The sequence below is a fragment of the Dermacentor andersoni genome, chromosome 5 (assembly GCF_023375885.2).
Source record: "Dermacentor andersoni chromosome 5, qqDerAnde1_hic_scaffold, whole genome shotgun sequence".
Lineage (NCBI taxonomy): Eukaryota > Metazoa > Arthropoda > Arachnida > Ixodida > Ixodidae > Dermacentor > Dermacentor andersoni.
In genome coordinates, this window is record NC_092818.1 from 74,524,282 (window position 1) to 74,537,558 (window position 13,277).

At 45.1% G+C, this 13,277-nt stretch overlaps 1 protein-coding gene across 5 annotated transcripts in view; it reads left to right on the top strand.

Annotated features, from left to right (window-relative positions):
- Positions 1-13,277, top strand: part of Vps13 (vacuolar protein sorting 13C) — a 226,901-nt gene that overhangs the window by 77,889 nt on the left and 135,735 nt on the right. For all 5 annotated transcript variants that reach the window (XM_055070805.2, XM_055070801.2, XM_055070803.2 and 2 more), the window contains exons 30-31: positions 5,049-5,353; positions 5,769-5,922. In XM_055070805.2, the coding sequence (XP_054926780.1) occupies positions 5,049-5,353; positions 5,769-5,922 (459 nt within the window). The remainder of the gene's footprint in view (positions 1-5,048; positions 5,354-5,768; positions 5,923-13,277) is intronic.

Consider the following 13,277-nt stretch of genomic DNA (forward strand, 5'->3'; position numbering starts at 1 on the left):
CCGAGACCGGTCCAATATACTGTACCATCATTAGCAATGTGCCAAGTACTAATAATTATGGGCTGTTTCTTGTCATGATGTAAGCGTTAAGAATAAAAAAAAAGTGGTGTTAACTGGAGGACAGATGTAATGCTGTTTTAGTTTCACATGTGGGGGACTTAGTGATGCAAGAACGAGAACATTTATGTGCACTGCACACAGAGTTGATCATTTTCTAGCTGAGATTAAGAAGTGGAATTGGTGCAGGTTATGTAATGTGTAGATAGGCTCTTGTTTGTTAAAGTAGCAGAATGAGCGTAATTGAAGAAAAATGCAGCAAAGAATTAGGTCCAGTGATAGATTAGGAAGGTGAAAAATTCGGACTAGCCTCAACTGAAGTTTTAGATTAGGAAATATACAGGTGTAGGTTTAGTAAGGTTGACGTAGGAAGGGGTAAAAGGAGCTTAGAGCAACAGAACTTGGCAAAGTTTGTGTTGTCTCATTCTTATGTTTGTGTTTTGCATGCCTGTCTTTCTGCATCATGGGTAATAGAAGATTTCTGTAAGCAGCCTTCATCTGGCAGTGGACTTACTATCTATGGTAGTGATGGTAATGATTTATTGAGGTGTCATTCATAAGTACATCAGAAGTTGGTGCATAGTAAGGTTAAGATGGTCCCAGCAGGGGAAAAAAAAAAGAAAAGTTTTTTTCTTAACATTCACAGCAGTGATCTGTGAGATTGTTTTTCACATTAAAAACTTAGTTGTAAGTCCAGTTTTGTCCCGTCATCCTTCTTTTCCTTGTGCTTGCTTTTTTTTCGTCTGCTGGAACCATGGGCGCCGAATTTTCAATATGCTGGGGACTGCTGGGGCCCAATTTGCACCCCCTCCTTCTTCATTTGTACCCCCCACTCCCCTGGACGTGCTCCTTGGCAAGAGATATACCCAGGTGGAGAGGCAATATATGTAAACATCAGTTTTATTTGTTTCTAAAGTCGAGCGAGTACGCTAAAAAGTATGACCGCATGATTCTTAAGATACCAAATAAATAAATGAAACAAGAACTGAAAGACACATGAACTTTTCGTAGAGAATCATAACGCCATTAGTCAAAGTGAGAGAAACACTGGCCAGCACGAACATTTTCTCAGCAAGCTAACAATTCATATACAGCTGAGTCTCATTACAATGGACCCTGATAATCCGACAAAAACATTTGGTTTATCCGAAGCCCATAATATCCTAAACACCTCACTTCCAAAACTTCCGTTACAGTGTCTAACAAATTTCTTGCAAAGAATGAGTGAGGAACGTCCCAAGTAAACAAACGGAACGAGTCGCAGTTTCGCCCAAAAGGCGAAGCATAGATTGTGATAGCAAATTACTGTATTTACTCGATTCGAACGCGCCCTCTATTGTAATGCGCATCCGTGTTCCCTGACCTAAAAAAATTTTAAAAGCAAACGCCTTGATTTAACGTGCTCACATTTGCTGTGACCTAAAAAAAGAAAAGTCCTTTACATTACCGCGCACCTCATTCGTTACAGAAATACATCTTTCTCTCATTTGGAAAAAGGATTTACTCCCAATGCACTAAAGTTGCGATAAATAAAAAAAGTTGCTGTTTCGCCCAAAAGGCGAAGCATCGATTGCGATAGCAAATTAGTAGACAGCTATACGAAAAGTAAGGATAGTAGTTGTATCGGCCATATAAACTTTTAAACATTTGCTTACCAACTAAATTAACAAGCGTGGTTAACAAGGCAAATATGAACACGTCTCACTCAATGACCGCAGAAACTGTTTATCAAAACACTGGAGTGAGAAAGTGTGGTAGCAGGAGCGAACAAATTGACCTTTGTGCGGCCTCTCGGTTTAACACGAAATACGCTATGAGAACACAGCACAGTGCGCCTAGATGCATAGTCTCAATGTAGAGTGCTTTCAAGATAGGGGCTGCATGGCTGCGCCGTGAGCAGCAGCCGCCGAAGTATACCTCTCCTGTTTGCGCCGGTCCCGCATGCAAGTTTTGGGAACTACGAAATCCGGGATGCGGCCCGATTTCCACCCATTTCCGCGCATGATTTCTTTCCTTTTAATTGCGACATCGTATTGAACTCGGTGTGTCTTCGCATTCAGCACTTCCATACTGAGAGAGCAAATGCAGAAAATGAGAAAATGGACAGTCGACTAACCTAAGCACGCATACTACAGCACATGGAGGAAGCTATGGAAGCTAAGCGCGTACGAGGGGACCATTTTGAAATGCCGATGGCGGTACGGTAACACAGATTTAGGGTCATACTCGATTCTAATGCACATGCAATTTTTGGACCTGTTTTGTCTGAAGAAAAGTGCACGTTAGATTCAAGTAGATACGGTAAGCAAGATAAGCGTGGCAGCAGCAGAGCGAATTGACCTTTGTGCTGTCTCTCGCTTCAACACGAACTAAACGTCGAAAGCACAGCGCATATGAAGCCGCCAGCACCGGGCGCACTTTGACCACATCGCAAATCGCTCTGAAGATTAGGCCCGCATGGGTGCACACTTTGTTCACATTGCAGATCGCTTTCAAAATACAGTGCCCGCACGGACACGCACTTTGTCCACATCGTAGATCGCTTTCAAAATACGGTGGCCGCACTGTAAGCAGCAGCCACCGTAGTTCTTAACCCCCTCTCTCTGTCTCTCTCTCTCTATCACTCTATCTCTCAGAAGGTGGCGCATTCCTGCCCCGCCTTCCTCCCTCGCGTGCGTGATATTGAGCCACGATCGTTGGCTGACCCTCGCAAGTTAGTTATAAGCCCGTGCTGTTACAGCAAAAGTATGTTTCATATGCCTGATTTTGAAAAAAATTGCCTCTAATTTCGTCCGCTGTAGCCGATAGTCTGTTGTAGCACAGTCCGTTAAAAGTGAACTTCGTTGCATTAATAAAATAGGTAGAACAAACTAACGCTGAAATATGGTCCGTTATATCCAAAAGTCTGTTGTACGTGGGTCCGTTGTAACGAGCGTAGACTGTACTACAAACTCATTACAAACCCTTATATGTAAGAACCACTGGACAATACAAATGTTTCCACAATGAACTAACCGTTCAAAAATTAAAAAGACATTTTAAATTCTTCGTGTCGAAGAAACACTGGGCAGTACAAACATTTTCACAATAAGCTAACAATATAAAATCTAAAGAAAGATCATAAACTCTTCGCCTTTCAGAAATGTAAACAAACTACCAAACTCGATACAAAACAATATCACAAGAACAATACTCAAAGGGCAGAGGTTGTAATAGGGTCATTCTGTGCGAAATGTCCCAGATCCAAAAGTGACCATCATTGATTTTCTTGAAAAAAAATGGGCTACATTGCTATTGTGTGAATAAGGCTTCACCAAAGTATTCTCATTGAAAAAAAAAAAAAATTTGATCACGTGAGCGTTCTATGAAATTTTCGTAACGGGGCAAGAGTTGGTTGGAGGTACATTTCTTTTATTCAGGTCTGAAACTAGGTGCAATAACAGATTTTATTTTAGAGCATTGCATTGGCATCCTTCTTTCATATGACATCATAATCGAATGCATTTTCGAATTTTCCGTGTTTATTTGGCTCAGTAAAAAAGCAATAAAAGTTGCGTTTTCAGAAATATTTTGCATAAACTGCATTTTCTTTTCAGCTACCATAATTTTTCTCCTTTTTTGCCTGTTACTACAGTGTCTGCTAAAAATAATGTGAAATTATTAATAAATATATCTTTGAGAGAAATACCTCCAAAGCTGGCAAGGTCACTGGGAGAGGAGCGCCTGGGCCATGCTCTGAGATGCGCTCGTGGGCACACAGGCCTTTGAGTTTGCTCAAGAAAAGTCTCATCTTTCTCTTTCTCCGGCCGCTACATCGAAAACATGCAGCGTTACTTATAGCGGCTTTACAGGTCGCTTCCAGTGACATTGTTGGTATACCTTTGAATGAGCAGAGCAGGAGTGACATCGATCATTCATGGAATATGCAGCTGTCGCTTGTCAAGTTCACATTGGCCACATTGGTTCCAGATGTTAGTGATACTTTCGATTTTTGGTCCCGCGGTGGTTTCAATTTTGACAGTTGATAGCAGAAGAAGAACAAGCGCGGCAACTGCTGCGTAACAGGCTGCCATGCCACAATGGCAAAGGAGACCCAGCCGAGAAATGATGGCTTCCCGTAGAGACCATAGGAAAAACCCACTGTAATGTATTGATGATATGCTGTTCGAGCACTCATCACAGACCGGTTGGTTTCCATTTCTTGAGGTGGCTGTGGGCTAGGTGTGCGTGGCCAATTCTCGGACGGCACAAGACCACCCCGTAGAACCGTTCCCAGTGTCTGGCACTCCACTATTTGCTAAAGATGAGTTTATTGCTGTAGAGTTCATTATGGAGCCCAGTCTCATTCATTTTGCGATAAACATTTTATTTATATTTGCAAGGATGATGTGTAGTCCCTGCTGGGCTCATATTTAAAGGTAAGTTCATAGTTGATGTTTTGAGTAAAGAGTTGATTTGGGTGTTTGGGAAGGGTTCGAAGTCTTAGAAGAGAATGTGCATGAAAGAAACACCTGCACTTACCAAGTGGCTGTTCATTTGATTCCACGCAGAGACTTGGAAACAGTAGACATTCGGAGAGTTGCTGTTGCCAGTCGGAATCCCTGATGGGGAACTGGATTGAAAGCTCTTGGTGCTATCTTCCTTTGTTGGTGCGAAACAAATCTATGTAGCTACAGCAATTTAACGCTGTGCTGTTCTTTCAACTTTTACGCAACTGTAGTTCTTCAGTTGATTTGTCCAAAACCGTACAAAAGAAGACATGATGCCCCCGACCCCATTCGCTAATCTCTGGGGAGAGGGCAATGGCACTCAAACCCTTCAGCCCCCCCCCCCCCCCCCCCCCACGGCTGGAACCATCGTAACCTTACCTCCAATCTGTGTCGTAGCTGCAGCATCATTTGTTTGATGATTCCTGGTGCGCTCTTTAACAGAGAATCGTCACCAGGCTTTTTCAGATACACTATAGTGGGCACCTTTTCCGCTTCTTGCAGAACTTTGTAAACAGGTTCCAGGCTGCCAAAGCAAAGATAATGGAGGCCACGGCCAGCATGGCCGAGGCTGCACGTGCCACCGTGGAGACTGCCTACAAGCAAGCGTACAAGATGGCTATGGATATCCGCATTGAGGCACCCATCATCTGCCTGCCGCAGAACTGCAAGTCGCGCAACATCTTGGTCATGGACTTTGGAGTACTGCACGTGCACAACAAGTTCAAGCTGGATGAGAATAGCACACCTGAATTGCCCTGCCTTCTGGAGGAGATGGTGGTGGCATTCGACAACCTCAAGCTCTCGCGGTGAGGGTACAGCAAAGAGAAATAATGGCTTGAGCTGTGTTAGTAAATTACGCTTCTGCAGTATCAAGGAACCCACTCCAATCATGAGAAAAGGCTTGGCAAGCCAGAAAATAGGTGAAAGCCAAAGACAGGTGGCAATGCCACCTTGAAGTTCCTGCAATAGCTTGCCGTGTCATCATGGATTCTGAAGGCACCTGCTCCGGCCTAGTTTAATTTGTTAGTGGTAAAGGTAGACTACATTTTGTTCTAATAGGAGCCAAATATGGACCTTAGCCATGATGGCACTAATACGCAAGGATATTTTGAAATCAGTGACGTCACATTGACGTGCCAGTGTTGGGGTTTCAATGTGAAATGCAAGAAATGAAATTATGCAGCCTGAGTGTGTTTATGAAAGTCCACTCTTTCTTCACAGATTCTGCATGAAGGTTCCGAATTCGCAAGATGATGATGAATATCCCCTGCTCCTTCCAGTATCATTCAAGTTGCTTGTTGTAAGAAACATGAACTTTGAGACCCACCCTGAAGTTCCAGAAATGAAGAATGAGGGTGTGCTACCAAAGATTGAGGTGGGGTTCTTCATTTCTTTTTTCTTTTTGATATACAGTCAAACTTGTTTATAATGAGCTTGATAGTTCCATGAAAAGTGGTCATTATATCAGTAGTTCATATATATGAACTCACCCGTAAAAACGCTAAAAAATTAACCTCGCTGAAGCTGGTGTCAGCAATTACGATTTGCCAGCACTTATGTCTGGAAACCAGATTTTCAGTGTCATTTTTGTTCTCACTGCAAACTTCCATTAGAAACGTCCATCTAAAGAACGAAATGCGTTGTTGTGCAGCTCTTTCAAAAGGGCACCTTGTTCCGATCACCTGACATTTTGAAACTGCAAGCATAGTCGCCATTTTTTTATTCAAGAGCTTATGATATATTTTACTACCAGTGCGGCATGACTATATTCTGCACACAAGAGTGAAGCATTCTAGGTGGCTGGAAGCCTGATCGTTGGAAGTTACTACGACATGCTGCCGTTCTGCGAAGGTCTCCGACATTATGGTCTTGACATTACAGCTGCCTGTCCGCCATACAAAAGCCGTAAAGTTACATTATCTTTGTCACATCAGGCAAAAAAAAAAAAATGCTATGTTCTAAAAGTATAACGTCACCACAAACGATTATCACCTATCGGCAACGCGTAAATGAAGCAGCACCAAACTGTGATCTGATAACAGCATAGTAACTGCCAATCCTTTCAAACATTGCGTGGTGGCAGTGCATGGTACAGAGTTCTCACAGACTTGGGCCGCGTAGGGCCGCTTCAAGAGGTGTGCTTGAGCAGCCGTTGTTCCCATGGTGGAGACATAGATGGTTGTTCCAAATAATTGAAATGGGCATAATGCACGTGGTGCAGCACGGACAATTGCGCAAAAACAAGAGCGACGCCGTCGTGGCATGTAATATCGCACCAGTGCACGAGGCAGTGCATGCACCGCGCCATGTTCTTTATGCTGTATGCGTCCTCCCTGAAAGCGTGCCTTGAAAGCGTGTGACCACGCGTGACCTTCTTTGCGGCTTCCGAAATCCACGTGCGGTGGTTGCTCGCTCATGTGGAAGGTCGTGTCATTGTCGCAGTTGAACTGGAGCGGGGCATGCGCTGCCGTACGACTCGAAGGATGTATTCTCGGAAGATCCCTTTCAGCGATACTATTGCCTTCGCGTGACGTAGTTCTCAACCAGCAAATCAGCGCGTGCCTGATGGCTGAGGCGATAGTATCGCCGAAAGTGATCGTCCCAGAATGCGTCCCCAGTTTGGACGCTTCTATGCTTTGGTACTTCAAGCGTGCTCCCTTGTTTTCTATGATCAGGTTTGAAGCGTTCGTTAGAACAGTATGGCGAAGAAATGTTTGTTATAGCTGGAAGCAGTTTCAATAAGCAGGGTTGAAAAATCGTAAATGCCCTGAAACGTGGTCGTTATAAGCAATAGATCATTATATATTGGATCGTTATAAATGGTTTTGACTGTGTGTGTATATATATACAATCGAACCTCGATATATCGAACAGTGTGGTGATCGCGAATTAGTTTGATATAGCCAGAATTCGATATATAAAATCATGTAAGAGACTCGTCAAGAACTTCTGCAGATCAATCAATGAACCAAGGGTGCAGTAAATACTCACTTGAAGTTTTACACAAAGTATTTATACTATATGGCTGAAAATACTACAGCAGTGTAGCCTGCTTCTTATTGGAAGCCGCATGCTTAAACACAGAGTCCTCAACATACTCTAACCTATCCACAAGCGATAGGCCAGTGCCCTCTATTGCACCATAGTAGCGGCATAGAACGGCCAAAGCAGCTAAGCCTCAGTTGAAGTTGGAAGCGGGACAACATCAGTGCTTGCGGGATCAACCTAGGCTGCGTCTTCGTTTGGCCGCTACTTCTGCTGCGATCTCCACGTCCGTCAATTAGAGCATGTTAAAGCACTGTCAATTACAAAGTATTAAGTTGCGTTTGCCAAGGTGTCTATGAATGAACCCAGTGAACGCGCGCTGTCGCGTGTCTTTATGGGTGCAAACCGCCAGTCGTCGCGAGGCACAGCAGGTGCAGAGCACGGCACCAAGGAGGAGTCAGTGCAGCAAATACAATGCGTCGTTGACGTTGTCGAACTAGCCAAGCCGCTATGTGCGTATGCCGCTACATTCAAATGGCGCCCTCGGCGGGATCACTTTGTGCAGATATAGTGCGCAGCAGTCGGGAACGCCCATCGTGCCACCGCCATGTTTGAAGGTGTCGCAGGAAAGCTCCCCGCCTGTCAACAGAATGCACGTGGTCCGGAGTGGCGGAGTTCGATATATCCATTTTATGTCCGACCACGTTCAAAAAAAACAATTAAGAATGCACGCGATTTTCTAGGTGATATAGAAAGTGTTCAATATACGGAATAGTTCTATATATCTGTGTTCGATATATTGAGGTTTGACTGTGTGTATATATATATATATATATATATATATATATATATATATATATATATATATATATGTACATATAATTTTGCATGAAGAAATAAAACTGAGTGCCGTTCTCTCTCGGAGCTTATATTATCCTTCTTCCTTGTCGTCCCCCATTCACTGTTCCTTCATCTGTAAGCACGATTCCGCCTCCTTACACTCGGCCACACTGGGAATACACAGAAGAAGGCGCACCATGGTCACTTGTTTTGAGTTGTGACACGTGCACGACGAAACTGGTAGTTCTCGTCTCATCTAGGCTTAATGTACAAAACCGGCAGACTTGCCACATGTTCTCTGCAAGGCGGTTGGCTGCGACAAAGGCCCCCTCGAAGTTATCACAAAGCTTTCGGTTAGGGCATTGAGCACATTGCTCAAACTGTGCTCCATCGTTGCACGCCCATGGAGGTTAAAAGTGTTGATCTCGTTGTGTATGACCTGTGTTTTTCTTCCGCGTTTCATCATTCCGGAAGCAATGAGACCGTACTCTAGAATCTGAAACTTGGCTCAGGTTGTCTGAAAGCAGTTTTAAGTTGTTGCTCTTGGTAGGATGCTGTACAAAGTATTGGCTCGGTCCTGACCCGTTGTTTGCACGACTGACACATGTCTCAATGGGCGACGTAGTAACGGATGTCACTTTGCATTTTCGGCCACCAAAATCTCTGCTGTATCTTAGAGTGTGGCTCACCAACTGATGTATGCCCCATGTTGAATCACGTGGGTGCTGTTTAAAATGCAGGAGCCCCAAGAACGAGGGATTACGATAAGACAACTTTCCTCTTGTTTGTTCTTGCTCCAGTAGCGACGGAACAAAATCTGCGACTTAGACTGCTTGCCTTCTTCGTCAAGGTGTGCAAGAAATAACAGCAAGTCCATGTGTTCTCATTGCGCCTTGGACACGCTTTTTTTAGAGAATATGTTTCATGACCCGCTGTTTTGCAACATGAGGCCATCAATTGAGTCCTGTGGCATAGATTTGGCATTATGGTTAACATATTCAATGTGATGGCAGTTCGAGTGCTCACCGAAAGCTTCGGCGGCATGGCTGACATCTTCAGGGTGGAGGCAGTTAGAATGCTTACTCTTCGGACTCTTAGTTTAGGCAGCACTAAAGTCGGGACGGTTGAGTTGGATAAGCCGCTTTCAAATGGCGATCATGACATCATCGTGGAGGAAATAACCGTTCCCCAAGATGACGTCAGCAGGAAGGTTCTCGAAGACTGGCACAACAGGGATGAACCTGCTGCCAGCATGCCTGTATCATTAAGAATAAGATGCTGACTGGCAGAACCCTGTCTCCGATAGAGTGCGATTCAGGCTGTGTCCAAGATTGAAGTGTGGATGGTGCATGATGACGAAGTATTGCGGACCATTCAGCACCTGTATCCACTAGAGCAGAAAGGTCGCCAATTCCAGTGATATGAATTTGTAGCAAGGGAAACGAGTGCGTTCTGATTTATTGAGAATACTTGCAGTCCATGTACACTTATATCTCGTTATAACGAAGTCGAACCGGTACTAAATTTTGTTTGTTATAAGCTTTAGTTCGTTATAGCCACTGACTAATAATTTGAGACTAATTTATTGCACACGAGCGTGCACTTACTACAGGTAAGCCCCACGCCGAGGTATCAGCTCCCGTCGCGGCCGAGTGGCTGCGTCCGCGGCAAGTGCTAATCGTCCTTATCGATATCGCACACAGGGAGAAACTGGAATCAAACACATAAGAACTGATTTTATTACCTTCCGTGTCGATGGCACGAACCTTTCATGTTGACAGCGCAAAATAATCGGTTATGCTTCGCTGCTGTGTCTCCATTAACTGAAGGACGGCCTTCTCGGCAGCAGCAGCTATCTCAAGCCCATCTGCACTGTCTTCGGAGCCGCCATAGTAGCGGCGCAGCAGGTCCACCGGGTCCAGCGCCTGGGACGATGTCGATATGTTGTAAGCACAGGGCGGAGTGTCGTTGTCCCCTGCGGCACCTTCATCGTCACTTCCTTCATGCTCCCGGGTAGCAAGCACAAATTTGTCGTCTGTCAGCTCCTCCGTTGCCAGAACGTCAGCATCCACACTCACGTAGTCGCAGAAGGTTTCACCTTCACACATGACACTGGCATTCATTTCTCTGTCGTGAAACTGGCGACACGGCGAAAAAAGCACTGACGGACAGCGTACGGAACAATGCAAACAAAGACGCGCAGCACACGGCTGGCAGTGTGCACTGCACGCAACGGACAGGGTGGCTTGGCTGCTTGGCCAGCTTGGCTTGGCTGAGCATTGCCGGATGACCAGGAGCCGCCGCGGAAGATTTGAACTGCCGCATCGGAGGGCCACAACGCGTCGTGCAATTTAAGAAATCTAGATGTTGTGTACAAAGTGAGTTGTTAGATGCGATTTTGGAATCAAGATTTTTCGTTAAATCCGTTGATCAATGAACTTTTTTTCGCTAAAATGAAATTTTAAACACATGGGTTTCTATGGGGACTTTCAAGGGGAATTACAATTCTTTCAAGATATCCATTATTTCGTTATAAGCTGTTTCGCTATAGCGAGATTTAAGTGTAGCTACAAGAGTGACTGTCGCAGTAGGAGCTGGCGAGTAATCACAGGGGCACTTGGATTAATTGACTGCTGGCACAGCGGCAGTCACACGGCAACTTGCATTGTGCTCTAGCTCTGCGGTTTTGTGGACAAAGGCGTCTGATGTTGCTTCTACAGGATGGGATGCCAAGATGGCAGCACGAGCTGAATCCAGCAATCCATCCACGACGTATTGCCTAGCAGCTGGAGAGGGCCATGTCAGGTTGCATTCATCTAGGAGTCTCAGTTTGTCCTAAACATATGTAGTTATGTCTTCCTGTGGGACTTGATGTCGAGATCGCATGCATTTGATAAGGTCGTCATAGTTGGAAGGCAAACTGTCGAAGGCACATACGAGAACTGTACTCCATTCTGCCCACGAACAGTAGGTGTTGCCCTCATATAAATGCCAGGCTTTGGTGGCAACACGAAGTTGCCATTCGACAACTAGCCTTTGATGCCCTCAGACCAAGCATAACGCTCGCCTAAGAAGTCAATGGTTTACATCCACAGCGCAGGATTGTCTTGAAATTCGTGGAATTCGGGAACTGTTGTCTCTGCAGGGGTTGTGATAGTTGACGACCGACGGCTGAAGCAAAACAGCTGGCCATATCTTGTAGCTGTTTCGACAGCTCAGAGATTGCTTGTGGAATGTCTTCAGTATTGCCCAACCGAAAGCCGCCGTGAAGGACTGGATGCCATGCCTGGGCGCTGTGGCGGGTTTCGGTAATGGTAGATGCGAGTAGTGAAGCATTCGTCCACTTGCTAATCCAGCCAAAAAGCCATGGACAACGTCTGCCAGCTGGGCAATAGTGTCCCTCTGGGAATTCATGGCCAGGGTAGCGGGCCCTACCTGTTCCTGTGGAATCGCAGTGAGGTTCCTGAAGTCCGAGTGGTTGAGTAGAAAGGCGCTTCCGAAGCTCTGTGCTTGAAGTTGGTTCTCCTTAAACCTGGCTGTTTGGCGACTGTGCCATTGTCATGAAGAAACGAGACGGAGCACCATTCCCTCTCGGAGCTTGTTATACCCTCCTTCCTTGTCGTTCCACATTCACTGTTCCTTAATTATGCTGTCATTACCACTCACCAGAAGAGATATACTACCCAGAACATGCAGCTCCATGACATCACATCTGAGACTAGGCAGCACCCGCGACTGCTTAGCTGCAGCATGCTAAAAATTCTCTGAGGCAATGTGCTGGAACTTGCATCACATTATCTCATATCCGCAAACCACCAGCTGCATGTGTTGTTTATTTCATCATCAGCAGCAGCAGCAGCAGCCTATTTATATGTATGCTCTCCCAGCGATCACCAATTATCCCTTTTTTGTGTTAGCTGTTCCAACACGTGCCTGCAAATTTCCTAATTTTATCACCTAATTTTATCACCTAATTACAAGTTAAGGAAGTGCAAAGAGTGATGGAATGAAAAATGTTAGGCACAATGTTAAGACATAGGAAGAGAGTGGTGTGGATCAGAAAGCAGAAGGGGGTAGCTGATATTCTAGTTGACATTAAGAGAAAGAATGGAGCTGGGCAGGCCATGTAATGCATAGGACAGATGACCGGTGGACCATCAGAGTTATAGAATGTGTACCAAGGCCTGGATGCTATGCCCGGACGCTGTGGCAGGTCCCTGTGATAGTAGATGCGAGTGGTGAAGCACTCGCCCACTCGAAAATCTGGCCGAGGAGCCAGTTGAGGATATCGGAAACTTTGGTTGGGTTGTCTGCTTACATGCAATATTTAAAGGCTGGTAGGGAGAAAATTAGACATTTTTCACTCCTGCAGCTCCACCAAGATTGCTTCTACCAAAGTGATACATGCTAAGGACTCCCTTATTTGGCCGCTTACTATTGACCACTTCAAGTCTCCGTGTTCCTGTGAACCTCTGTCTTGTTTTAATCTCCTGGCTGGCATACTATACGGGCTTCATAGGTGTGTGTTCAAAAGGGGGGGGGTAGGGGGGGAGTGCATAGGGGGCAATTCCTCCCCCCCCTCCACTGCCCCTCAAGCTTGCTTTGTGAAGTCTGCGAATTTGCCTCATAGTGTATGGTCTTTTGTGGAACAAAGTGCTATGTCAGCTGCTGACATTTTAAGTGCCAATAAGGGATAAGCATGTGATTGTGCTATGACAGAAAAATTGGTCAGCTACTGTAATTAAACTAGGTATGCAGGATGTTTTGCAAGCATGTGTGTGAATGGAGAGAGATGCACATGTAACCATTAAAACATAACATATTCTGTACATAAAATGTGATGTTAATGCACAGGGTTGCCAATTTTCAACAAAAACAATTCACCTGCTGCGGCATTGTATATTT